Consider the following 25,132-nt stretch of genomic DNA (forward strand, 5'->3'; position numbering starts at 1 on the left):
TCCTAGAAGGACCTTCATGAACCAATTCTCCCCTGTATCGGTTTTCTCCCTCATTTCTGTGGCCTTGCTCTTCTGACCCTGAACCAAACCTCCACCTGGGAATGACTCTGACTCCAGCAGGAATTCATTAGAGATATTCAAGTGCAAAGAGTCTTACCAGATGCCAAGAGGTCGTTGATGAATACGAGGAACTTCTCGTCAGCCACCTGGGCGTCGGTCATGAGAAACACGGTGCTGAGGTTCTTGACCCCGGCTCTCAGGCACAAGCCTGCCAGGTCTGCCTGCAGAAACCACGTCAGAGACCTCTGAGAAGAGGGCCTCCTTGAAAAGAAACCCCCACCCACTTTTTAGGAATGGGACCTTTTTTTTTTTTTTTTTTTTTTTCCTCTGCTGTCACAGGAAATAAGGAAAGACGGCAACGGGAGGGAGGGAAGAGTGTGACTTTGCACTCACAGGCAGAAAAATATGCCTCATTCCCAGGCCTTGACCCCACAGATGGAAAAGTAGAATAAATAGTGATGATCTTTAATTCACACAACCACCGTGGCTCCTGAATTAGTTTCTAAGACTCCTGCCTTGTGCAAAGAGACAACAGCTTTCCAAAGACAAGGATGGTCCCCTGTTCACCTGTGTTAACTTACATCATCACACGAATGAATGACTTGCCCCAGGAGGAAAGCAAAAGTTCTTAGTCCTGACAGAAGACTCACCACGTACTTGGGCCTCCAGGCCTGGGTAGATGACTATATCTTATGATAGCAGAGTTTTGTGTTCTTATGACTAGCTCCAGGAAAAGACTTGTATTGCAAAAAATATATGTATACAGGGGAACACACAAACACACTCACACATATGCACACACAATCATTTGGTAGGAAATTTGTTGTTGTTGACTTTGATGTATTAATAGATGTGCTTCCTATCCGGGTGAGAACTGAGACTCTACAGATGTCACTAAAGCAGCTGAGGTCTCCCAGATACAGAGCTTGGGAAGGCCAGGTTCTCAGGCAGGGTCTAATGAGCCCCTCCAGGCACCAGCCGAGAGTCTAAGAAGGTGGACAGACCACGAGGGGGAGGTTCTGGGCGAGGAGCCGAAGAGCTAACGCAGGGTGACAGGGGGCGTCTGGGCAGCCCGGGAGAGGCTGGGTCTCCTCCCGCAGCCGCCGGCCCTCCTACCTTGAAGTCCGGGATCTGGTAGCCTCTCCGCAACGTGATCTGGGATACATCCATGGAGCTGACGAAAGCCGCCAGCCGAGTCAGGCTCTGCTTGCCACTCCCCCCCACGCCGACCAGCAGAGCGTTTCCCCGAGGGGACTCCAGGATGCGATTAATGTGGCAGCTGAGAGGGAAGCAGAGACGCAGGCCTTTGATTAGATTCCCCCCTGTCAGAAGCAGGTGGAATGGTCTGGGGGGAGCTGGAACCCTTGCAGGCACATCCTGGGCTGCACTTGGGAAGACTCAGTTAAGAGGTGTTGACTGAGAAATGATGCACAAGGTGAGAGTTGCAAGTTAAGTTTTATTTGGGGCAAAATGAGGATGCAGCTCGGGAGACAGCAGCTTTGAGAGACTGCTCCAAAGAGGGCGTGGGGAGAGGTCAATACATAAGATTTTGGTGAAGAGGGAGTTCAGAGCAATCCGGGGCTTACTTTACAAAAGGTTTTCTCTAGTCTTGAGGAGCTGATGTCACCGTGAAGGGATTTAGTGCTTTTCTAGATAAGAGGTGATGCAAGGATTGGGATTTTGAAATCAGTTTCTGAAAATATTTACCTAAAGACCTGTTCCACCAGTTTCCTGGAGCACAGAGTGCCTCACTCTCTAACCTGGACTCCCTTCAGGGAGTGCTGAAGGTCCATAGCTATAGCAGCACAGGGTTCAATCTCCGCAGAGGCAGAGGGCAAATGCCCTGGGCAAGCACCAATTTGTAGTTGACAATGGTCCCCAAGCTTGGCCTTGCCTCTGGCCCGAGTGGACTAAAGTCTCCCTACTCTGCTTTAAGCCAAAGCCTCAGGTGAAGCACAGGTGGTGGAGGAAGAGCCCAAGGCCACCAGGAGGGGGTGTGTGATGGCAACAGGAAGGGCCTGGGGTTAAATCTCTAATTATGGCCACAGGATGAATTCCTAGTGAGACAGTTTTCACGGTTTTTGATAAATGCTGAAAAACCGCACTCCCCCACCCCATTATGGTGGCACCAATTTCTTCTTAGGTGGAAGTAGTCAAAGGTTGAGTCTACTATATTGGAGCAAAAGAATATGTCAGATTGTATTAGTTGAATTTGAAAGTTAAGCCCGTATATTTGGGGATGGATAGCACAGTGATGCAGCCGCTGTGAAGGGGTCATATGTCACTAAATTTATCTAGTGACATTTTATTCCCCTAAATATTCTTTCCAGGCACCCCAGTGGTAAAGAATCTGTGTGCCAATGCAGAAGAGGAAAGAGACTGGAATTCAATCCCTGGATCAGGAAGATCCCCTAGAGAAGGAAATGGCCATCCATTCCAGTATTCTTGCCTGGAAAATTGCAGGCAAGAAAACGAAAGCTGAAGATGTACCACAGCACTGCGGGAGGAATCTGGCTTACTGAAGACTGGACACACACACACACACACACACACACACACACACACACACAGAAGAGCCTCGAATGCTACAGTCCATGGGGTTGCAAAGAGTTGGACATGACTGAGCACTCAATACCACAAATATTCAGGAGATTTTTACTGACCTACCTTAGCTCGTTTTATGATTTTACTTTTCTATTTATAATTACTCAGTTTTGATACTCTATCTTGTATCAGACAGATGTATACTTCTGATCCATCATTAAACGAGAATCTAGAAATCTGACGAGTGTGTTTACCCAGTTTGCTTTCTCTATAGTGCTAGCACAGTGAAGGGATTCAAGAAAATTTTGTTAAATTGAAGCAGAACACCCCAGACCTTATACTAAGCAGCACATTTGGGGGTGAAGAAGTTGCAAGGAATCATCTTGTGTCTACATGAGAAAGCGGTTGCCTATGGTGACAAAAGGAGAAATGATGGTGCTAAAGTGTCCAGGCCCTCTCTTAAGATTCAATAAAAGGTGGGGGCAGGGAGGCAGGGATAAACTGATGAAGGTGAAAGAGGAGAGTGAAAAAGTTGACTTAAAACTCAACATTCAAAAAACTAAGATCATGGCATCTGATCCCATGGTAAATAGATGGTGAAAAATGGAAACAGTGACAGACTTCATTTTCTTAGGTTCCAAAATCACTGCAGATGGTGACTGCAGCCATGAAATTAAAAGACGCTTGCTCCTTGGAAGAAAAGATATGACAAACCTAGACAGCATATTCAAAAGCAGAGATATCACTTTGTCAATGAAGGTCTGGATAGTCAAAGCTATGGTTTTTCCAGAAGTTATGTATGGATGTGAGAGTTGGACCTTAAAGAAGACTGAGCTTTGAAGAACTGATGCTTTCAAACTGTGATGCTGGAGAAGACTCTTGAGAGTCTCTTGGACAGCAAGGAAATCAAACCAGTCAATCTTAAAGGAAATCTATGCTGAATATTCATTGGAAGGACTGATGCTGAAGCTCCAATACTTTGGCCACCTGATGCAAAGAACCAACTCATTGGAAAAGACCTTGATGCTGGGAAAGACTGAGGGCAGGAGGAGAAGGGGATGACAACCATGTACGATGCCATGGTTGGATGGCATCACTGACTCTATGGACATGAATTTGAACAAACTCAGGGTGACAGTGATGGACAGGGAGGCCTGGTGTGCTGCAGTCCATGGGGCATAAACAGTCGGACACGACTGAGCAACTGAACCGCAACAAGGGATAAATTGATGAGGAGAGAGGCAGGCAAGGGGATGGCGAAACTCAAGTAAGTTCTGTGGGCCGCCCAACACCCAGCTCTATTCTGGAAGGCCTGAAGTCAACTCAGCATGGTCCATGCTATTCGATAGCTAAATGGAAATGCATCATTAGAGCTGAAGCTTTCAAAGAAGAATAGTGAAGTCTGCAACTGTCAGCATCAGACGCCAGCTGGGGGATTCATTAACAACCTCTGACGAGGGCAAAGGACTCTGCATTTAAATCACAAAATCTAAAAGGAAGATCAATATTCTAAAGGGTGCCTGGGCTAGAAAACCAAGGCAGTCTGAGTTAAGCCCATTACTGAGCTTCTGGGAGATTAAAAACAAAAGCTGAAGATGTACTGCAGCACAGCTGGAGGAAACTGGCTTATTGAAGACTGGACACACACACACACACACACACACATACACACACGAGAGAGAGAGAGAGAGAGAGAGAGAGAGAGAGAGAACCAATAAGATGCACAAAAGAAGGGGCAGGAGAGAAATTCATTTTTTTGTTAATAAACAAGAAGTGATCCTAAGAGGAAGAAGAGGAGGCAGAAAAACATACATCGAAGCAAAAGAACAAAGAAAAAGACAAAGATTATGCCAAAAGCAGGAGGAACGATCTAGTGCAAAGCTTCCAGACAAAGCAGAACAAGAGTGTGCTGGAATGGTGAAGGAAGTTGGTAGGAGGGAAAAGGTGCTTTTAGGGAAAGAAAACAACAGCGAAAGACAAAGTCTCTAATCTCAGGGACTCTTAGGCAGCACAAAGCCCTCGACAGGCAGTTAGGACCTTCAAAAATCCTTACTTTCCGGAGGAGGAAACTGAGGCTTGGGGCAGCCGTGTCCTCTGCAGAGAACTACTAGCCGTCAGTGGCCGGACTAGGACCTGCATTCGGGCCTGGCTCTCGGCCGGGCCTGTGGGTTCCTGGGAAAGTGTGTAGAAACTTCATCCTGGGCGCTGTGTGCAGTGGTACCCAGAAGCTTAATGACCTGTGCTTCTCGCTATATTGTTCGGTGCAGAGAAATGTCACCAGCATGGAGTAAGGGGAGAAGGAGGGTCCCCCCCCTCTTCCCAGGCCCCGGGGCATATAGGAGGGGGAAGAAAAAAACACTTTCCTCAACCCAGGGATCAGTTAGGTCTCAGTAAGAATTCATCAGTGAGGAAGTTCAGGGAGGTGGAAGACTAAGCGGATTTTGCTGTTGGAGACCCTGGGCAGCAGGGGGCAGGGTGGGGAGATTACAGGAGGCAGGAGGGGTGGTCAGTGCAGCTCAGGTGTGAGTACAGACTGTCTGGGAGGTTTGGAGGCCATTCTCCGCGGTTTACTTGATCGCCCGCGTGCTCAGGGCACGCTCAGTCACTAAGTCATGTCTGACTCTTTGTGACCCCACGGACTGTAGCCCACCAGGCTCCTCTGTCCATGGGATTTCCCAGGCAAGGATCCTTGAGTGGGTTGCATTTCCTTCCCCAGGAGATCATCCCGATCCAGGGATGGAACCTGTGTCTCCTGCATTGGCAGGTGATTCTTTACCACGGAGCCACCTGGGAAGCCCATTCATTGGACAGGAGCAAGACTTAAAAGCACAGTTAGCTTTTGAAACACGTGTGTACTTAAAACTTGCGATCTCACTGGAGGAGTGTGGGTTGGGAATGGCGGTCCTCAGCCCTTCTGCTGCCTTGTTTGATGACCTCCCATTCTGTCACTGTGGTCAGGACCAGGACTGCAAGTGGCAACCATGTAAACAAATCTCGTTCCTCCAGAGTTTAACACGACCCTGCCCCCCAAGGGCGGTGGCAGAAGCTGCTCTACCAGCCGCCACCTTGACCTTCATGGCAGAGGCGGTAGCTGCTTTCCCGGTTTCATCTAGTGTCCTCAGATGCCCCAGTGAGACCTGACCCTGGGAAGGGGAGAAAGCTGAAAAAAGGCAAGAAGAGAACCACACTTACACATGGCGCACGGCGTCCTCGAAGAGCACCAGGTCCATCACTGTGTTGACTTCGTTGTGGTTCTCCAGGGCCTCCACCAGAGTCTGGGTCAGAAGTTCCCACGACTGGACAGGCATGTACTTGGGCTCCCCGATACCGTGCGCAAAATGGCAATACATGCTCGGGCTTCGGGTCTGCTCCACAGTCTCTTCGAGGTCCTGGGGATGAGACATAGGGGCAAGGACCCTCCTGACCGACTCTTGGGTCTGGTTCCACACAAAGTGGAGACAAACCTTATTATGTATAAGGAAATAAAACACCCAGTACAACTCCACTGACTTAAAAGATAGGGAGTCTTTGTCTCGTCACTACCAAGTTATCCTTGAAGTTTCAAAAGGACAGCTATTCCTTTTTAATCCAGAAAGGAACTGTTTACTTATTGAAACCCAAATATTTGAGATTTTGAGAGGTGGAGATTGTTATGAAAGTGAGTCCAAGAAAGAAGAGGCTTTCTAATGCATGAGGAGGCGTTCATGTCAGCATGAGCAATTGTTCCCACCTGCCACTCTTTCCTTCTAAGGTTCAGACTGGAGGACTCACTAGGGAAGCAGGTGATTAGCATGCTGTTCAACAGCAGAGGCATAACCCAGGAAATAAATTTTAAATCACTATTTAAATAAATCTTCAGTCTTGAGAGTTGTTCCAAATGTTCCAAGTTCCAAACTTGTTCCAAATTTCCAACCAATAGCAGTTCCAGAGTGACTGGCTCTGCAGAGACGAGACTGTGAATTTCTGAGGAAGCTGGTGTGTCAACTGGGATGACCAATTTGGGGAAAGGACAAGGATATGGTCAGATGGTCTTCACAGGCCTCACAACACCGAGATTCTATGGTTAATTTGTGTCTCTTCTTGCCCCAGAATTTTCCACTTTGTCACACTAAGGACAGACTTTCTTACTTTACCTAAACATGATTTGCTTCAATTTAAGGGCTAGATTTTTGTCATGTGGGTCATCCTTGCATAATCACCATTCTTTTTCAGATGTAAGCAGAAATTCACAGGGCAATACTCACATCAAAAATTTTCTTGACCACGTCTACCTGGATCTTATCAAAAAGATCAAGGTCCTTCTCTTCCACCATCTTATCCCGATAAACCCGATTCGATTCGTGCAGATAGAGGTTTACTAGGTCCTGTGTGGACTTGACACATTCCACGGAGGAGAAGAGAATACCCTATAAGGAGAATAAACAGCAACAAAAATAACATGAATAGTAACTTAAAACTTCAACAGTTACTATTGATGGAAACCAGTTGTGCAACAGGCACTGAACTAGATGTTCCGCCAGACAAAGCTCATTTAACCACCATGATGAACCCACAAAGTGATTTTTACAAGTCATTCAGCATAAGGTGAAGGGTGCGATTCAGAAAGAAAGAAAGCATGCTCGATGGTATAGGGTAATAAGTGGCCTTAGTTCAAGACCACACAGCTTTGAAGCCAGGTCTGCCTGACCTGAGATCCTGGAACTTCAACCACCACTTTCCAAATCACCACAGGAATGGGTGAGGTGGCTTCTCTGCTGTATTTCAACTCTGCAAGTGCCATTTTGAAAGCTAACCTGGGTGATGACTGTTTCTTCAAATCAGAAGGACAACAGAGGGCTGGAAGGAATATAGCTAACTTTTACAGGTCAGCAATCTAGTTATTCATCTCTAGTAAGTTCTCCTCCCTATACACCTCAGGGATCATTCTAAATATTTACTATTCTTTTCAAATTTCCATCACTCCCCTGTTATTATTGGCCAATGCTCCAAGCTTCTTTATGGAAAAATGGAGACCACTGAGATCAGAGCCTCTCGACAACTTCAAATCCTATAACTTAAAACTCATCAATGCCTTGTTTGCCCTCACTGATATCTATCCTGTCTTACAAGAAAAGGAGTCCTTTAATTGTACGTCATTACAGACAGAATGGGCTTCCCCGGTGGCTCAGATAGTAAAGAATCTGCCTGCAATGAGGAAAACTTGGGTTCAATCCCTGGGTTGGGAAGATTCCCCTGGAGAAGGGAATGGATACCCACGCCAGTATTCTTGCTTGGAGAAGTCCATGGACAGAGGAGCCTGGTGGGCTACAGTCCATGGGGTCGCAGAGTCAAGACACAACTGAGCAACTAACACTTTCACTCCAGACAGAATGATGCTCAGATTCACCTGCATGGCATGACGATCTGGTCATAACAAGAGGTGAAAGGCTGACAATTAATGATCTAAGTAGCCATGCCAAGAAGATAGAACAAGAACAAGCTCACCCTGATCCTCGAGTAAGTAGGAAGAAAGAGATTATAAAGAGAAGAGCAAATGTTAATAAATTTGTATACTAAAATGTATCAAATAGAGATAACCAATAAAATCAAACACATAATATTGACATACTTCTCTTTTTCGGTTTCTTTTGAAAAGACTAGCACAATTAGCCCTACTCTCTAGCAGGGCTGATTGAAGATAAAAAGAGAAAAACAGAGAAGGTACACATAATCAATAGCTAGAACAAAAAAATAAGAGCACATGTCAGATAAAACAGATACTTAAAAGATAACAACAAGATACTATAAACAATTTTATGCTAATAAATTAGAAGCTGATGACACTGACATCTGACCACAACTGATGCAAAAAGAAGTAGAAAATGTGAGTTGCCTAATGTGTTTAAAAAATGGAATTTATAATGGAAAATCTTTCACAAAAAAACTCCAGATGGTTTCATCATTAAATTCTTCTGACATTTAAGGAAGGCACAATACAGTGTCTTAAAAAATCTTTCTGAGGGTAGAAACAGAGGAAACAATTCCCAATGCATTTTATGAGGACTTCATAACCTTGGAACACTGGAAGAAAGAAAAACGATAGGAAAATCGTATTAATATAGATGGAAACATTATAGAGAAAAAAATAATGAATGGAATCCAGAAAATAAAGTAAGTTCACCATGTTGACAACTAAGTTGGGTTGATTACTCAAAAACAATCAATGTAATTTATCCCATTTCCAGAAAAAAAGGAGAAAAAAAATAGATACAATGATTTCAACAGATATAGAAAAATCATTTAAGTTTTAACATATATTCATGATAAAAAAAAATCTTAGTAAACTATAAACTGAAAGAAATTTTCTTAAACTGGTAAAGAACATCCACAAAAATCTATTGTAAGCATCACACTTAACAGCCAACTATTGTAAAGCTTTTCCCTTAAAATTAGGAATGTGCGAAAGGCCACTCTCCCAATGTCTCTTCCTTGTGGTGGCAGGTAAGAAAAAGCAATGGGAAGGTTTAAGGGTCAGAAAGGAAGAAATTGTTACTATGATTCATTTTTACCAATGGCATGACTGTGTATATAGGTTCAAACATAATATTGAACAAAGGTACACAAGCATATTTACCATACAATTTGCATTTATATAAAGTCCCAAAATAGGCTGAAATAACGTATGGGGTTAGAAGTTCAGACAGTATTTTAGCTCTGAGAGGAGGAGAAAAGAGTGAGTGGAGGACTTCCCCGGTGGCCCAGTGGTTACGAATCCATCTGCCAAAGCAGGAGACCCAGGTTCTGTCTCTGCTCTGGGAAGATCCCACATGCCATGGGTCAACTAAAGTGGTTTGCCGCCAACTACTGACCCCATACTCTAGAGTTCAAGAGCCACAACTCCTGAAGCCTGCACAACTTGGAGCTCATGAACTGCAACAAGAGAAGTCACCACAATGAGAAGTCACTGCACCACAACTAGAGGAAGCCTGCAAGCAGCAACAAAGACCCAATGCAGCCAAATAAACAGGTAAGTACAATTAAAAGAAAAGCTCCATTTTTTTTTTAAGGGTGAACAGAAGAAAGAAAAACGAGGGGTTTCAGGGATGCTGGGAATGTACTTCTTCTTTTTTTAATGTATTTATTGGGAAAGTAGTTCTTGACTTGAGTTACAGTTTTGTAGCTGTGATGACTTTGTGACAATTAACTGAGCTATGTGTTCATGACTTTGGTGCTTTTTGACTTGGATGTGAGACTTTAAAAAAAGTTTATTTTAGAAAAAGAAAGAAATCTCATTAGGTCCCTTTGGCCCCTCTCACACATACATCTCGGCCCCTGTCAGCTTCCTGAATCTCCTGGGTACCAGCCCCATGTGAGGTGTGGACGGTGGAGAAGGAGGCCCGCCACCAGAGCTGACTCTGGGAGAGAGGAGAGTCATCAGCTGAAGTTTACAAGCCCCGTTACAGCCAGATGCTCAGGCTGACTGACAATTAAGGGCTGAATCGATGAGAGCATGTCAAGGACAAACTTTGCACCAACTCAGACAGTTTTGTGTAGCACTGAGATGGGAATGCTTAATGATTTCTGCTCAGAGCACGATCAAGTTCTGTCCTGACGTCTGGATCCTGAACAGAGTGAGTGAAGCGCAGAGAAGGGCTGAATGATGGAACCTTGGATCAAGCTGGATGGAGGAAAACGGCATGTTCTCCAGACAGCACCTGTCTCCTTGGGGGCATTCAACCCTCCTTACAGATCTCCTGTCAGGCCTTTAGGCAAGCAGGCTGGGAAAGGGGCAGGAGGGGGAGGTTATAGCCAAGCTGTGGGCTCAAAACTCCGTTCTGGAGGAGGAGGGTGAGGGGCTGCGTGGATGGACGGAGGCAGGTTCTCCAGTGGGGGTGCACTTCCCACATTTGGGGCTGGGAGCTGACAGCGGGAGGGCTGCAGAGGTCGGGCTGGGACATAGAGCCCAGGGGTTGCTACTCAGGCTGGTTGAGTCTGGAAAAGAAACAGACTTAGCCCCACACCATACCTCTCCTCCTAGTTCCTCCCTGACTAGGGAGGACCTAACACAGGCTGAACTGGGACCCTCCTTCCTCAGGACACCTTGGCAGCCTGAATCCCCACACAAGAGAGCTGGCCCCCCACTCATCTGGGATACAAGGCTTCTGCTTGGCAGTTATGTGAACATACTCGAGCTACTGACTTGCCTGTGACACAGTTTTGTCATTTCCAAATTGGAAGCGATCAGTGTTGCACCTGAAGTGGTTGTCTTGAGGATTCAATCATTAGCTAACAGATGCAGAGGGCATAGGACTGGCTCAATAAATGCCAGCTTTATTACAGACTGAGGTGGGACCTTTTACAAAGATCCTCTCTGATCTCAAAGTTCCCTTCCCGATCTTGTGGCTTGGCGACGTCTCCGAGGCCTGTTCCCGCCTACTTGTTATTCCACCAACACCGTGTGTACCTTTCTACCTCCCCGAGCATTCACACTGTCATCTATGAGCTGGCAGCTTCTCCCAGCCTTTATTAAATTGGGATAATAATGTGCATCCCAAAGGGCTGTCGTGAGTATGAATTTCAGGTCACACAGGTGGCAAGGTGCTGTCCAGGCAGGAGCCGGCCCAGTGCATTGTGTGAGGGAGACCTGATGCTTCTTCTCCCTTTCATTCTGCCTCTACAAGCAAGGGGAATTTGATCTAACGACTTAACTCCTTTTTGTTCACTTGGAAAATGCAGACGGTGACACCTGTGTCTCATTCCGCTTCAATGAGATTTAAGAGATGGTTTGTGTGATTAAGAAAAGAAAAAAAAAAAGGTGCCTGCCCTGGTAGTCCAGTGGTTAAGAATCCACCTGCCAAAGCAGAAGACACAAGTTCAATCCTTGGTCCAGGAAGAGCCCCATGCTGTGGGGCAACTAAGCGAGTGTGCCACAAGTACTGAGGCTCTGCTCCAGCGCCTGTGCTCAGCAACAAGAAGCCCCCGCAACGAGAAGCCCGTGCGCCACAATTAGACAGCAGCCCCTGCCTGCCGCCACTAGAGAAAGCCCGGCCACAAAGACCCAGAGCAGCCAAAAATAAATACATAAATAAATAACACTTTTAAAAGGTCTTTCTCAATTAATACTTGATAAATGGGAGAGGAAGGTGGAGATGCACAAACACTGTCATTGTCTAGGTCTGAGGGCCACGGAGCTGGGTCCTTCTAGTTGCCTTGACTGTTTTAGGCTGTTTCATCAAAAGGATGGATGAGGACAGCATGGCATGGTGGAAAGGGGACCAGGAGACCTAGGTTCTATTCCAGTTCCTTCTCTGGCTGGCTGTGTGCTCTTAGGCAAATCAGTGTAAGCTCTGTGGGTCTGTTTCCTCATTTATAAGTTGATAAGTGAATGTTTGGAGGCACGTGACCCAGAAGCACCATCCTGGGTCAGCTCACACGTGCTCTCAGAGACTTGGCCTGGCTATGGGGCTCAGTGGTCCACCCTCTGGGTGAGCCTTTTGGGAACGCTGCTCTCAGATCACTGAACTAATGTTCAGTGGGTTTCTGCTCCTTACGACCATGGAACCCACAAGCCCCATGGCCTCAATGTCTGGACCTTTGCTAGTCTGAGTTTTCCCAGAGTCCTGCCTGCACAGGTAGTGCCCTGAGTGTTGCTGTTGCCCAGTCACTAAGTCACGTCCATCTCTTTGCAACCTCGTGGACTATAGCCCACCAGGCTCTCTTGTCCTCCACTATCTCCTGGCGTTTGCTCCAATTCATGTCCATTGAGTTGGTGATGCTATCTAACCATCTCATCCTCTGCCATCCATTTCTCTTCTTGCCTTCAGCCCTTCCCAGCATCAGGGTCTTTTCCAATGAGTCGGCTCTTCACCCTGGGTAATTATCAATGTGCTTCCCTTGGAGGGTCAAGCCTTGCTCCCTGGTCAAGTTGACATTTCCCTACAGGTGTGGCCTCTGCTTGGTATAAAGGTACTTTCCCTCAAAAATGGCTCAGAGTTGTCCTGGAGAGGGGTCCCTCTGAGAAGTAGTTTCCACAGATTCTCCTCCAGGATGAGAGGGTGATGGACCCATGATGTGACAATGGGAAGCTAAGCAAGGGGAAGAAGGGGCGGGGTTTGCTGTGCTGCCCTCTGGGGGTTTTGATAGTGAGGGGCCAAGAAATTGGAAGCATCAGGCAGACACAGGCCATTCCTAGTTAGAAGAGCATCACTATTCTGAAATGATTTTGACCTGGGAAAGAACCCAGAGTTTTAAGGACTGAGGCATCCCATGGGCTGGAGGATGGTGTCTTAGGAGTAGTACCACACGGCCTCTATAGGAGGCAGAGCCCTCCTGCATAGTTTGGGGGACGTTCTCTTGCATCTCAAGAAAGATGGGTGGACCAACAGGGCCTGCAAAATATTTTTATCTTTCTTCTGTGCCACTCTTTTTCCTAGGCTGAATAAGATAACATTATCTTTGAAATGCTGAGCCATATTCAGCTTGAAGGAACCAACTCAAAAAATGCATTCGGTTTACTGAGAAGTAATTCAATTGACTAACAGAATTTTATATTTTACAAATTTGTGGCTGTGCTGGATGTTGGTCACTGCAAGGGCTTTTTCTTTAGTTGCAGAGAGTAGAGGCTACTCTCTAGTAGAGGTGCTTGGGCTTCTCACTGCGGTGACTTCTCTCGTTTTGGAGCACAGGCTCTAGGGCACTCAGCCTTCAGTAGCTGTGGCACCTGGGCTAAATAGCTGTGGTACATGGACTTAGCTGCTCTGAGGCATGTGGGATCTTCCCGGACCAGGGATCAATGTGTCTCCTGCATTGGCAAGTGGATTCTTTACCACTGAGTCACCAGGGAAGCCAGAGAACTCTGTTCTGTTGAATAGACCCACACAGATCCCATGGTACACTGTTTACTTATACGTTCATCACCCCAAAAGGACCCTGCCTTCGTCGAAGAGTTTGGCCAAGGATGGAGGGAACAGGCTCATTGTTAAGCCTCCGAAGGGGTCTCAGAGAGGTCGGACTTACCTGGAAAATGTTGGCGAAGTCCCTGAGGTTGAAGATGTAGTGGAATTTGATCGCTGTGGGAAGGAACATGGTGGCGATTTTCTGGTGGAAGGTGAGGGCCAGCTGGAGCAGCTGGGGGACGCTCTTGTGCAGCGCTGCCGGGAAGTTCCCCAGCCTGAGGTGCTGAGTCAGGATGGCGCCATAGATGGAGGACAGGGCATCTGCTTCCGGGAAGGAGAGGGTGAACACGCTGAAGTGACGCTGCTCGGGAAAACAGAGCCACAGGGAGGAGGCCACGAGTTACCCTCTGTGGTCACAGAACAGAAAGCATCTCTTCTGGATTTGGGTACAGTGGTCAAGAATTCTTAGAAGGGCTTTGAATTCTACATTCTGGCCACACTTCTCACATTAAACCCAAACTTAGTTGAGCCTAGAATGAATGAAGGGCTTTGGACCTCTGGTCAAAGATGTCAGCGTGGCGTAGCAGGGAGAGAAGGGAACCTGGACTCTGGTTCCAAATCTGAACGTGATACTGAGAATGCACGTGACCTTGGGAGGGTCATTCACCTCTCTGAAGTTTTCTCATTCCAAAGGCCAGGCTGAATTAGGCTAACCTGATGATTCCATCTGTCTCGAAAGGCTTCTTTAAAAAGTGGTACAAGTGAACTTATTTACAAAACAGAAATAAGAGTCACAGATGTAGAAAATAAACTCATGGTTACCAAGAGGGGAACGGGAGGGAGGTATAAACTGGAAGATTGGGACTGATACACACACACTCCAATATATAAACAGATAATAAGGACCTATTGTACAGCACAGGGAAATCTACTCAACACTCTGCAATGACCTATATGGGGAGAAAATTTAAAACAGAGTGGGTGTGTGTGTGCATGTGTGTGTGTGCGTGTGTGTGTGTGTGTGTGTGTGTGTGTGTGTGTAAAATTGATCCACTTTGCTGCCCAGGAGAAACCAACACAACACTGCGAACCAACTATGCTCCAATGGAAGTTAATTATTAAAAAAAGAAAAAAAAATCTTCAGGGGGTCTGGGTTAAGGTGTTTTTTGGTCTCCCTGGAAACGAGAGTCCACATCCTGTATGAGTCACCATGTCAAGAGGCTGGATGGGTGGAGAGCCAATTATCCCACAGAGGTGAGTGACACCAGCCTGGAAGGCGATGTTTAGGACCCCAAGGTCACAGTTACCCACCCCCCAAACATACCTGAAGCCGGGGGTTGATGGTGAAGCTGCCCGCGGTGGGGTTCATACAGGAAACATACTGGACATTCATGACCTCCTTCAGGGACAGTTTGTTTCGATCATACCTGGAACAGTCAGAAGCCACAAGTGAGAGATGAGTGAGGGCTCAGGCAGAAAAGCATGTTGTGAAGGTGAGCTGGGATGTGTCCAATCACCCATGTGTTTGAGAGGTAAAAAAAGACTAGACCCGAGGTCAACATGGCGGGCCGGCCAGCTGTTTCAGCATCAAGCAGGTGGCTGGAGGGTATTCGAAAATGGTATTACAACGCTGCCGGGTTCAATAAACTGGGCTTAATGCGAGATGACACAATACATGAGAATGACGATGTAAAAGAAGCCATAAGAAGGCTTCCCGAGAACCTTTATAACGACAGAGTGTTTCGCATTAAGAAGGCCCTGGACCTCAGCATGAGGCAGCAGATCCTGCCTAAAGAGCAGTGGACGAAATATGAGGAGGATAAATTCTACCTTGAACCGTATCTGAAAGAGGTTATTCGGGAAAGAAAAGAGAGAGAAGAATGGGCAAAGAAATAATTTAGTAGTCTAAATCTGTGAGTACAGCTGTTCTCAAGTATTTTTATGAAGCTGGTTAAACCTGAAATGTACAATGTAGAACTATTTGGGCTGTAAATGTATTACTTTAAATAAATATCATAATTATTGTTGGAAAAAAAAAAAAAAAGACTAGACCCACTGGTAGATAAAAGATAAAAGAGCTGAGGACAAATTCCTAAGGGATACCATGTCTATGGAAGTAGAACAGGAAGAAGAGACCACAAAGATGGTCAAAGATATAGGAGGAAATCAAAGGTGCATGGTACGCAGAAAGCCAGGATTTCCAAAAGGATAGAGCAGTCAACCACATCAAGTGTGTATGGAAAATAAGAAAGATGGTTACCCAGTGGGGTCTGTTGGACGTCATAGTAAGGATACAGTTCTTTGAGTAAGAACAGTAAAGTGGAGGAAACAGAAACCCAATCATTGTGGCTGGAGGAATGAGTGGGAGATGAGGAATTGGAAACTGCGGAGAGAATCTGGTAACACAGAGGGAGACAGAGCAGTAGTCAGAAAATGATATTTTTGAACACAGATAGCTTAGTTGGTAAAGAATCTGCCTGCAACACAAAAGACCCCAGTCCAAGTCCTGGGCTGGGAAGATTCTCTGGAGAAGGGATAGGCTACCCTCTCCAGGATTCTTGGGCTTCCCTGGTGGCTCAGCTGGTAAAGAATCCAACTGCAATGAGGGAGACCTGGGTTCGATCCCTGGGTTGGGAAGATCCCCCTGGAGAAGGGAAAGGCTACCACTCCAGTATTCTGGCCTGGAGAATCCCATGAACTATGTAGTCCATGGGGCCGCAAAGAGTCGGACAGGACTGAGCGACTTTCACTTCACTAGGTAAATTCATGCAAGTTTAAATATTCATGTGAAGGAACTGAGGAGGGACTAACAGGTGAAGTGAGATTTCAGAGGTGGAAAGAGTGGACGCAAAGATGCTGGTGGGTGGGTAAGCCTCAGGGAAGATGCGGTGGGGGGAGGCACAGGGAGGCAGGTAAGTTGTACAGACGCAGAAGCTAGAGACAGAGGTAGTGGGTGTGGTCATTAGCAGAGGCTGGGTGGCAAGCTTGGAGAGAGAGGAGAAGCATGAAGCGGCTATTTCTGGGAGCAGAAAGGTGACCATAGGAAGGTAATGCAGTAGACTTTCCAGGAAGGTCTTACTGGATTCAGTGTGAGGTAGGATGGTAAGCCAGAGTTGCTTCAAATCGCTGACTTGTTTTTTTTTTTTTTCTTTCTGGTAAGAAAATGGCAAAAAGGTTTAGGCCTTTTGCCATTAAAAATGATACACTTGCAAGAGATAACAATGGAGCCTGTGAGATGCTCTGGGAGACAAAGGCTGACATAGAGAACAGACTTGTGGACACAGCGGATGAAGGAGAGGGTGGGACGAATTGAGAGAGCAGGACGGAAACATATCCGTTGCCACGTATAAAATTGATAGCCAGCGGGAATTCGCTGTGTGACGCAGGGAGCTCAAGTCAGATGCTGGGTGACAACCTAGACGGGTACGATGGGGTGGGAGGTGGGAGGGAGGTTCAAGACGAAGGAGACATACGTATATCTACGGCTGATTCATGTTGATGTATGGCAGAAACCAACACAATGTGATAAAAGAATGATCCTCCAATTAAAAAGAAAAATTTAAAATATTAATTAATGGATTTAAAGCACACGTTAGGCGTTCTCATCAAAGGCCCTGCTCAGCGCGACAGAACCACAGCGGGAGGTGGGGCGTGGGTGGGGGGGTGGGGTGGTCCTGGTTAATCATGCTTTGGAAGCTTGAAGAAGGCGACTTTAGAGTTGAGCGGTGAAGAAAGGATAGGCATTTTCCCTTAAATAAGAGCTCAGTAGCTTCTCTGACCAGCGCCTTCTCTGGTGGCAGAGCCGAGCTCAGACCTGCAGCTCCAGCAGGACAAAGCGGCCTTGGACCTGTCCCCCGCCCGGCCGAGAGCCTCCATCTGCTCGCTTACCAGTGGCCGTAGTCCAGGTGTTGCCTGATGACCGTGTGAGGCTGCACAGTCCCATAGGCATCCACCTCGGGCATGTTCATGTCGTCAATGAAATAGATGAGCTTCTTGTTGCCTGGGGGACCGTAGTTCCTGCCGGCTTTCTTTTCCAGAGGCTTCTCCAGGACAGCTGAGGGGAGAGCCAGTTAGTGAGGGAAGGAGGGTCAAAGCTCAGAGGCCAGTTCTAAGACAGTCCAGTGTCAAGGACGAGCCACGGTGCAGCGTGCATGCAAGAGCTGCTCCCAGGGGCAGGCAGCTCCATGGGACCAGAGGAGAGGCGGGTGATGACCAGGCAGGGGTGGTGACAGCAGCGCCCAGGCCTTGGTCATCTGACTGTGCATGGTGTTAGGTTTGCACAGACATTTATGGTCTCACTGAAGCCTTAAAACAGTGCTGCAAGATTAGAACCATCACCCCTTTCACAAATGACGGAACTGAGACTCAGAAGAAAGTCTAAGGTAGTGCCAGGGTACAGATCCAAATCAGTTAAACTTCAAAACCCATGTTCCTTCTACCGCACTTGAGGTCCACGGTTTTCTTTGCAGACTAAAAACAGAAGTCCCAAGGCCTAGTACTCTACCCTCAAGGAAATCTGCAAACAACCAGATCCTAGGTGGACTTCCCAGGTGGCACCTGTGTGGCCTCCCCTGGAAGAGGGCATGCAATTCACTCCAGTATTCTTGCCTGGGAAACCCCATGGACTGAGGAGCCTGGTGGGCTACAATCCGTAGGGTCACAAAGAGTTGGACACAACGGAAGTGACTTAGGGCACGCGCACGCGCGTGCGCACACACACACACACACACACACACACACACACACACACACCTTCTCTACCTAGGACAGAAGAGGAGATGAAGGATGTGGTTCCCCATCTCAGAACTGGAAGGAGGCCCCTTCCACCCCTGGACTGTAAAAGAGGAAATACTGGATATTTTGTCAACAGTGTTCTCAGAGTGCCCCCCCACTCCAGGGTTTTCCCTGAGGGAGAGAAGAAACAACAGCCCCAGAGAATTTCCCAGAAGCCCCCAGTATCATGAGTGCCCCGCCCCCCTGCCTTGGGGTAGCGGAGCATCTCAGTGCCTTTCTAGAAACGAAGTACAGACTCTGTCCCAGAGCTGCTTCTTCAATTATCCAGCCGGAGGGAAGGAATCAAAGAGTACATTTTCCCAGCCTGACAGAACTTGTTTAGAGCAAATCTAAGTAACAGGGTATATATATATATTTTTTTTTTCAATAAACCAATTAGATATTTATGTACTGCAAGAACCAATACTATTACAGCTAGAGGCTCTAAGAACCATCTCATCCCTTTTCTTGAAAAACAAGTTTGTAAACAAGGAGGAAGTGTCAACAGACATATGAAGGTGACAGATAGAAAGACATGTTCCTTTAAGACGCTTGAATATTCTAATTTTCTGGTCCTGAGTTAAATTAAGTGTTCCAAATAGGAATTAAATTTAAATTTAATTAGCATGCAATTAACATATACTATCTTCCAATTAATCACCCAACACCTTCCTACCCCCCTTAAGACATAACAACTATATACAAGATCTGTCAAAATGAAATATAATTAATGGGCTGCCAAGGACACGCTTCTGTGAACAGTCCTTCTAATAGGAAATTCTCTCCTTAGGAAGACTTGTTTCTCCTCCTCCTGAAGCAATGATATTCAAATCAACTCCTGGAATTAAGCAGACCCTGTAATTTGGGTTGATTAAGCTTTTTATGCTACTTCAGGACTGTTGAGGAGAAAAGCATGTCAGTTAGCAAGAAGTGGGCTTGGAATACACCAGATTATCTCAAAAGGATGATTAAGAAAAGAGAGGCCTCCCCAGGAGAGGCACACACACTGGATCCCTTCTTGGCTGACCTCTGCTCCAAGTCTTATCTAGAATGAAACAGTAGTGAGTTCTGCTTCCAGGCAGAACTGGAAGAACAGAAGTGGAAGACATCTGCTCCTTGGAAGGAAAGCTATGACAAACCTAGACAGCATATTCAAAAGCAGAAAATCACTTTTCTTACAAAGGTCAGTATAGTCGAAGCTATGGTTTTTCCAGTATTATATGGACGAGAGAGTTGGACCATAAAGAAGGCTGAGTGCCGAAGAATTGATGCTTTTGAACTGTGATGCTGGAGAAGACTCTTGAGAGGCCTTAGGATTGCAAGGAGATTAAACCAATCAATCCTAAAGGAAATCAACCCTGAGTATTCACTGGAAGGACTGATGCTGAAGCTGAAGTTGAATCCTTTGGCCACCTGATGGAAAGATCTGACTGACGGAAAAGACCCTGATGCTGGGAAAGATTGAAGGCAGGAGGAGAAGGGGGCGACAGAGGATGAGATGGTTGGATGGCATCACTGACTCGATGGACATGAGTTTGAGCAAGCTCCAGGAGATGGTGAAGGACAGGGAAGCCTGGCATGCTGCAGTCCATGGAGTCGCAAAGAGTCAGACACAACTGAGTGGGTGAACAGCAACACTGCTACCATCCTCGTCCACTGACTCTCACACCTGGTGTCCGTGACATCCTCCCAAACGATCTTCCTGCTTTTGCCCTTAGATTCCTGTGCTGTGTTCTCAAGACAGCAGGCAGAGGTATCCTTGTAAGATGTAGATCAGACTGTGCCATTCCCATGCTTAAAACCCCCAGTGGCGTCCCATCTCACTTGGAGCAAAAGCCTGCCTGGTTACCAGGGTAAACCTCCCATGTTGGTTTTTCTCTCCCACTGCTCCTGCCTTCACTCCCTCTGCTCCAACCATCCTGTTTTTGACTCACTAGTCACCCATGGCCATGGCGTCTTTGCTCTGGCTGCTTCCTCTGTCTGCAATCTTTTCTCCTAAATGCCAGAAGTTTGCCCCCTCACTTCCATCAGGCATTTACTTACTCAAATGCCATCTTCTTAGGAAGCCCTTCCCTGGCACTTGAGCCCAAACTAAAGGCCCCCCCTCCTATTCCTGGCCCCAGCTTCGTTTTCCTCCATTAACACTTATTACCACTTAATATCCTGTATATATTACTTACTCATCTTATTTATTATTTCAGTCCCTCCATATTATAAACTACAAAAGGCCAGGAATCTTTCTCTGTTTTCCTCATTGTCATAACCCCAGCATCTAGGATATTATTTATCACAAAGGAAGGTATTCAAAAACCGATTAAAGAATGAATGAATACATGGTTTAATATGATAACAAACTCCATGAATAGGCAAAGAAAGGTTTCTCATACTCCCTTTGTAACTAAGGAAACAGAGGCTGACACGGGCTAAATGCAGTGCTGGAATTAGAACCCAGGGCTCTTGATACTGATCCCAGTGCTTCTTTCACATGGCTGGGGAAGAGAGGCCTTGTGAGCCCTTCTCACTCGTCCCAGGATTCCTCCAGGCTCTGAGCACCAGAGCCCTGCAGCCATTCATTTGCTGGGCATCACTAGGGACCTGGGTCTGTGTGGAGGACATGACATGCACCATATCACTGAGCCTTCAGAGCAGCCCTAGCATGCATTATCATCACCTTTAAAAATATCTCTCAACAAAAGAGAAAACTGAGCTTTAGGGAAATAAAGGGACTTTATTCAAAATCATCCAGCTACTGAGGATAAAGTCAGGATTCTAACCCAGGTCTGCCTGACTATGGCAACTATGTACCCACCACAGCACACTGCTTCTGAAACGTAACTACGACCTGGCTCCTGTCCTTCAGAAAACCCTGGTTTAGTTAATGCGCTGCCTGACCATGTTTTTTTTGACAGAGATTGTTAATAATTAACCATGTCTTCACTTTGCATTGACCTGATTTGTATTTCTGTGTTTGAACTCTTTTTCCTTAGTATTATCCAAATTTTCACATGTTAAGACATTTTAGTTACATTGTAAGGGCTCTTCATTTGTTCTTTCAAAAAATAACATGTTTTGCGTGATTATAAAATAATACATACTCATTATATAAAGATTGGAGAGCATCGAGAATCATAATGATGAAAATGAAAATTGCCCATAATTCTATCACCTAGCAGTAAGCATAACTTTCAATATTTTGGTCTATTTCATTCTAGTGTATTTGCTCTGTTAGATTTTTTTCCTTTACAAAATAGGAATTATACTGTATATTCTGCCTGTGTATGTTGTTTTTCATTTCATGTATTATAAACATTTTTATATGATAATACCTAACATACTATGACATGATTTTTAATTGCTGCATTGCATTCCATAATTTGGAGGTGCTAAAATTTATGGGATGGTTTCCCTATAGTCTTAAACGTGTTGTTTTCAATTTCTTTATGTTTTGAATGCCCATTCGAAGTAGAGCATCTTGCCTACTAGATGGTAAGTCTTTGATGATTTAAATCTGTGTCATCTCCTTTTGGACTTCCCTGGTGGCTCAGCTGGTAAAGAATTCACTTGCAATGTGGGAGATCCCGGTTTGATTCCTGGGTCGGGAAGATCCCCTGGAGAAGGGCTAGGCTACGCATTTCAGTAGCCTATCCATTCTTGTGCTTCTCTGGGGCTCAGACATTAAAGAATCTGCCTGCAATGCAGGAGACCTGGGTTCGACCCCTGGTTTGGAAAGGTCCCCTGGAGAAGGGCATGGCAACCCACTCCAGTATTCATGCTTGGAGAATCCCCATGGACAGAGGAGCCTGGCGGGCTACAGTCCATGGGGCTGCAAAGAGTCGGACGTGACCGAGCCACTAAGCACCTCGCAGCGTCTCCTTTTTGGAAGATATTCAGGCAAGTGCTGAGAGCGGTCCATCTGATAATGTAATGCTCCTTTGAGGTCGAGAGTTTGATCAGATCTTTCAAGGTCTCATCCAGCTTTAAACTTTCAATGAACAGGTGATGGGGTTTGTTTTACACAAGGACTCAAACACCCGAGCTCCCATCTAATTAGTGTAATTACGCACTCAAATATTTGTTGAGCTAATACTTCAAGTCGCAGTTGGATGTCAGGAGAATTCAGCACTGTGACGAGCATTGCTTTGGCTCACTCCCATCGCACTGCAAATGTAAGCCCATCGATGCCATGACCCAGTTCTTTACTCCTCTTTTTCCCTTTCTAAACTGTCCTGTTGATGGGTCATTGCAAATTTCTTTAGTTCTTAAAAATCACTTATATTTCCAAAATGAATGAGGAAAGACTTAAGCTATTTCAATAGACATAAAACAGACTAATTGAAAAAGACTAAAAGAGATTCCAAACTATATAGTAGAAGAAACTTATTTGAGCCACTAATCATGGTGATATAGTTACTGTAATGAAATAAGAATGGTCACACTGTCCTTTATGAACTGGCTCTTTGAAAGCTTAAAACTCAATCTGTGTTTAATTACAGTAGCCATGCCATCCCAGATCACTGATACAAACCCATCTCTACTTTTGTAGGAAAACTAATTTTAGGCACTCAATTCTAAAAGTCATGTATCCTGGAAACTTACAAAAGGTGTATCGGGCTGCAAAATGGGCATAGTCTTCAACCTAGATTTTTACAGGAGATATTTTTTAAAAATTTAAATTATTTTTGATCATCCTAACCTTCAACAACACCCAAGAGTGGATCATTAGATGATAACTCAGTGAAGGGAGAGGAAGCAGTGGCCCTGGGTCTGTGGTGTTTAGAGCAGCTAGAGGGACACAGATCCGCCTCCTCAGCTAAGATGCCAGGGTTATTAACTGCGATTGGTACAGCTGCTGGCAAGCGGTCAGGTTAAGTCTGAGAGTTTCACTGAACAAGTGAAGGACCTCTTTTACTTACTGTCAAAGGCAGAGACATTTGCTCCAGATATTAGACAAGTGGAAGAAAAGTTGACATTCTCTTATGGAAATGTAGATGCACGACTTATCAAAGTGGATGGACACAGTAGCTCAATAAAATAAGACAGCTTGGCTATTAAATCACTATGCAACTTTGAGGGAAGTCACTTAAGACCTCTAAGCCTCATTTTCTCATTCTGTAAAAATAGACTGTCATCAGATCCGTGATGGACATCATTTCCGTCTTCCTTCTCCTTAGTTATGTTCCAGCTAGACTGGCCATGTGACGCAATTTTGAACAGACACATAAATCAGTGGGATTCCTGGAGAGCTATCATTTCCTGACAAGGGCACTAACTCTTCCCTTTATCTTTTTTTTTTTTTTTTTTTCCATTTGGAATGCAGATGTGATGGCTGGAGCAGCAGAGACTCTGCTACCCTGAGGAAGCATCTAAGAGAATAATAGATATTATAGCATCAATAGCATTGAACCATTGATGTAGCATTAGCAACTACCTACCTCAAGACTTCTTGTTGCATGAAAAAATCTCTGTGTCATTATCTGATTTTCTGCTTGTCATTGTTCAGTTGCTCAGTCATGTTGCAACTACATGGATTGCAGCACACAGGTGGCCAAAGAATTGGAGCTTCAGCCTCAGCATCAGTCCTTTCAATGAGTATTCAGGGTTGATTTCCTTTAGGATTGACTGATTTGATCTCCTGGCAGTCCAAGAGACTCTCAAGAGTCTTCCCTAGCACAAGATGAAAGCATCAATTCTTGGGCACTCAGCCTTCTTTATGGACCAACTCTCATATCCACATGACTACTGGAAAAAGCATAGTTTTGACTATACGGACCATTGTAGGCAGACTGATGTTTCTTTTTAATATGCTGTCTGCTGCTTGCTGTCAAAAGCATTACTAATAATACAGGGCATTGCCATAGTAAAAACTTCAAATAAAGCATGTGCTATCCATACTGATAAGCAATGTGAATGCCTTGAAACACAAGCCCAGTTTGCATTTGAAGGAGTTTTGAATCTGTTTAGAAAAGTACTCAATGGAGACCCCAGAACTGGAAGCAATAAGAGAGAAAAGATGCAGGGAATATCAAGCAGCTGCCTTCCCTATAAAAGAACATCTGATTTGAGAAAAATGGCATCCGATGGACTAGCAGGATGAGTGAGCTGTAAAACACTCCTCTGGAGACCTCAGTGAATTGACCTGCTGGGTGAAGTTATTGCCCATTTGTAAGCTGGAACATTTTTTCCAAAAACATTATTTTTGTTTTAGCATAGCTTATGCTAAACGTCTTTTTTCAAGCAAAAGGGGTTTGCTCATGCTTCTTTTGTTTTGGCAGTTGGGGCTCAGGGATTTTTGTATAATACTTATAACTTAAATTTGAGAAGGATTTTAATGTTGTTAGAACAACAGCTTCCATTTACTGAGCATTTATTGCATGCTAGGAATCATTCTGAGTGTTTCACATATTTTGTCTTGCTATTCAGGAATGAAAAGAATAAACTGTTATACCCTCAACAACATGAGTAAACCTCAAAATCAAGCTGAGTGAAAGGAGCCAGACCAAAAAAAGGGGGGCTACTGTATGACGATTCCATTATATAAAATTCTAGAAATTACAAACTAACCTGCAGTGACAGAAACAGATCAGTGGTTGCCTCAGACATAGAGCAGGGCTGGGGGGTGTTGGGAGGGAGGGAGGGACTACCAAGGAAGGTGAGGGACTCTCAAGGTGATGCTGTGTACATTATTTCAATCATAGTGATGGTTTCACGGTGGGTAAATATTTAAAAATTTATCGGACTGTGTCCTTTAATGCATATCATGGATTATATGTCAATTATAACCAAAAAAGTATTTTATAAATGGAAAATGTTGAAAAATTATGTTGCATTTTAGTAGGAGAATGAGTAAATGAGCTGTGATTTAGTCACACAAGGGAATTCTA

The 25,132-nt window shown here is 45.3% G+C and overlaps 1 protein-coding gene and 1 pseudogene across 1 annotated transcript in view; one reads left to right on the forward strand and one right to left on the reverse strand.

Annotated features, from left to right (window-relative positions):
- The window catches only part of DNAH9 (dynein axonemal heavy chain 9), a 282,174-nt gene that overhangs the window by 112,356 nt on the left and 144,686 nt on the right, over window positions 1–25,132 (reverse strand). Inside the window, exons 39-45 of the mRNA XM_065908483.1 lie at window positions 17,367–17,532; window positions 14,803–14,905; window positions 13,600–13,839; window positions 6,849–7,010; window positions 5,797–5,993; window positions 1,177–1,339; window positions 158–281 (exon numbers count right to left, since the gene is read on the reverse strand). Coding sequence (XP_065764555.1) covers window positions 158–281; window positions 1,177–1,339; window positions 5,797–5,993; window positions 6,849–7,010; window positions 13,600–13,839; window positions 14,803–14,905; window positions 17,367–17,532 — 1,155 coding nt within the window. The remainder of the gene's footprint in view (window positions 1–157; window positions 282–1,176; window positions 1,340–5,796; window positions 5,994–6,848; window positions 7,011–13,599; window positions 13,840–14,802; window positions 14,906–17,366; window positions 17,533–25,132) is intronic.
- On the forward strand, window positions 15,037–15,522 carry LOC136149722 (cytochrome b-c1 complex subunit 7 pseudogene; annotated as a pseudogene).

This window comes from Muntiacus reevesi, chromosome 18 (assembly GCF_963930625.1).
Source record: "Muntiacus reevesi chromosome 18, mMunRee1.1, whole genome shotgun sequence".
Taxonomy (NCBI): domain Eukaryota; kingdom Metazoa; phylum Chordata; class Mammalia; order Artiodactyla; family Cervidae; genus Muntiacus; species Muntiacus reevesi.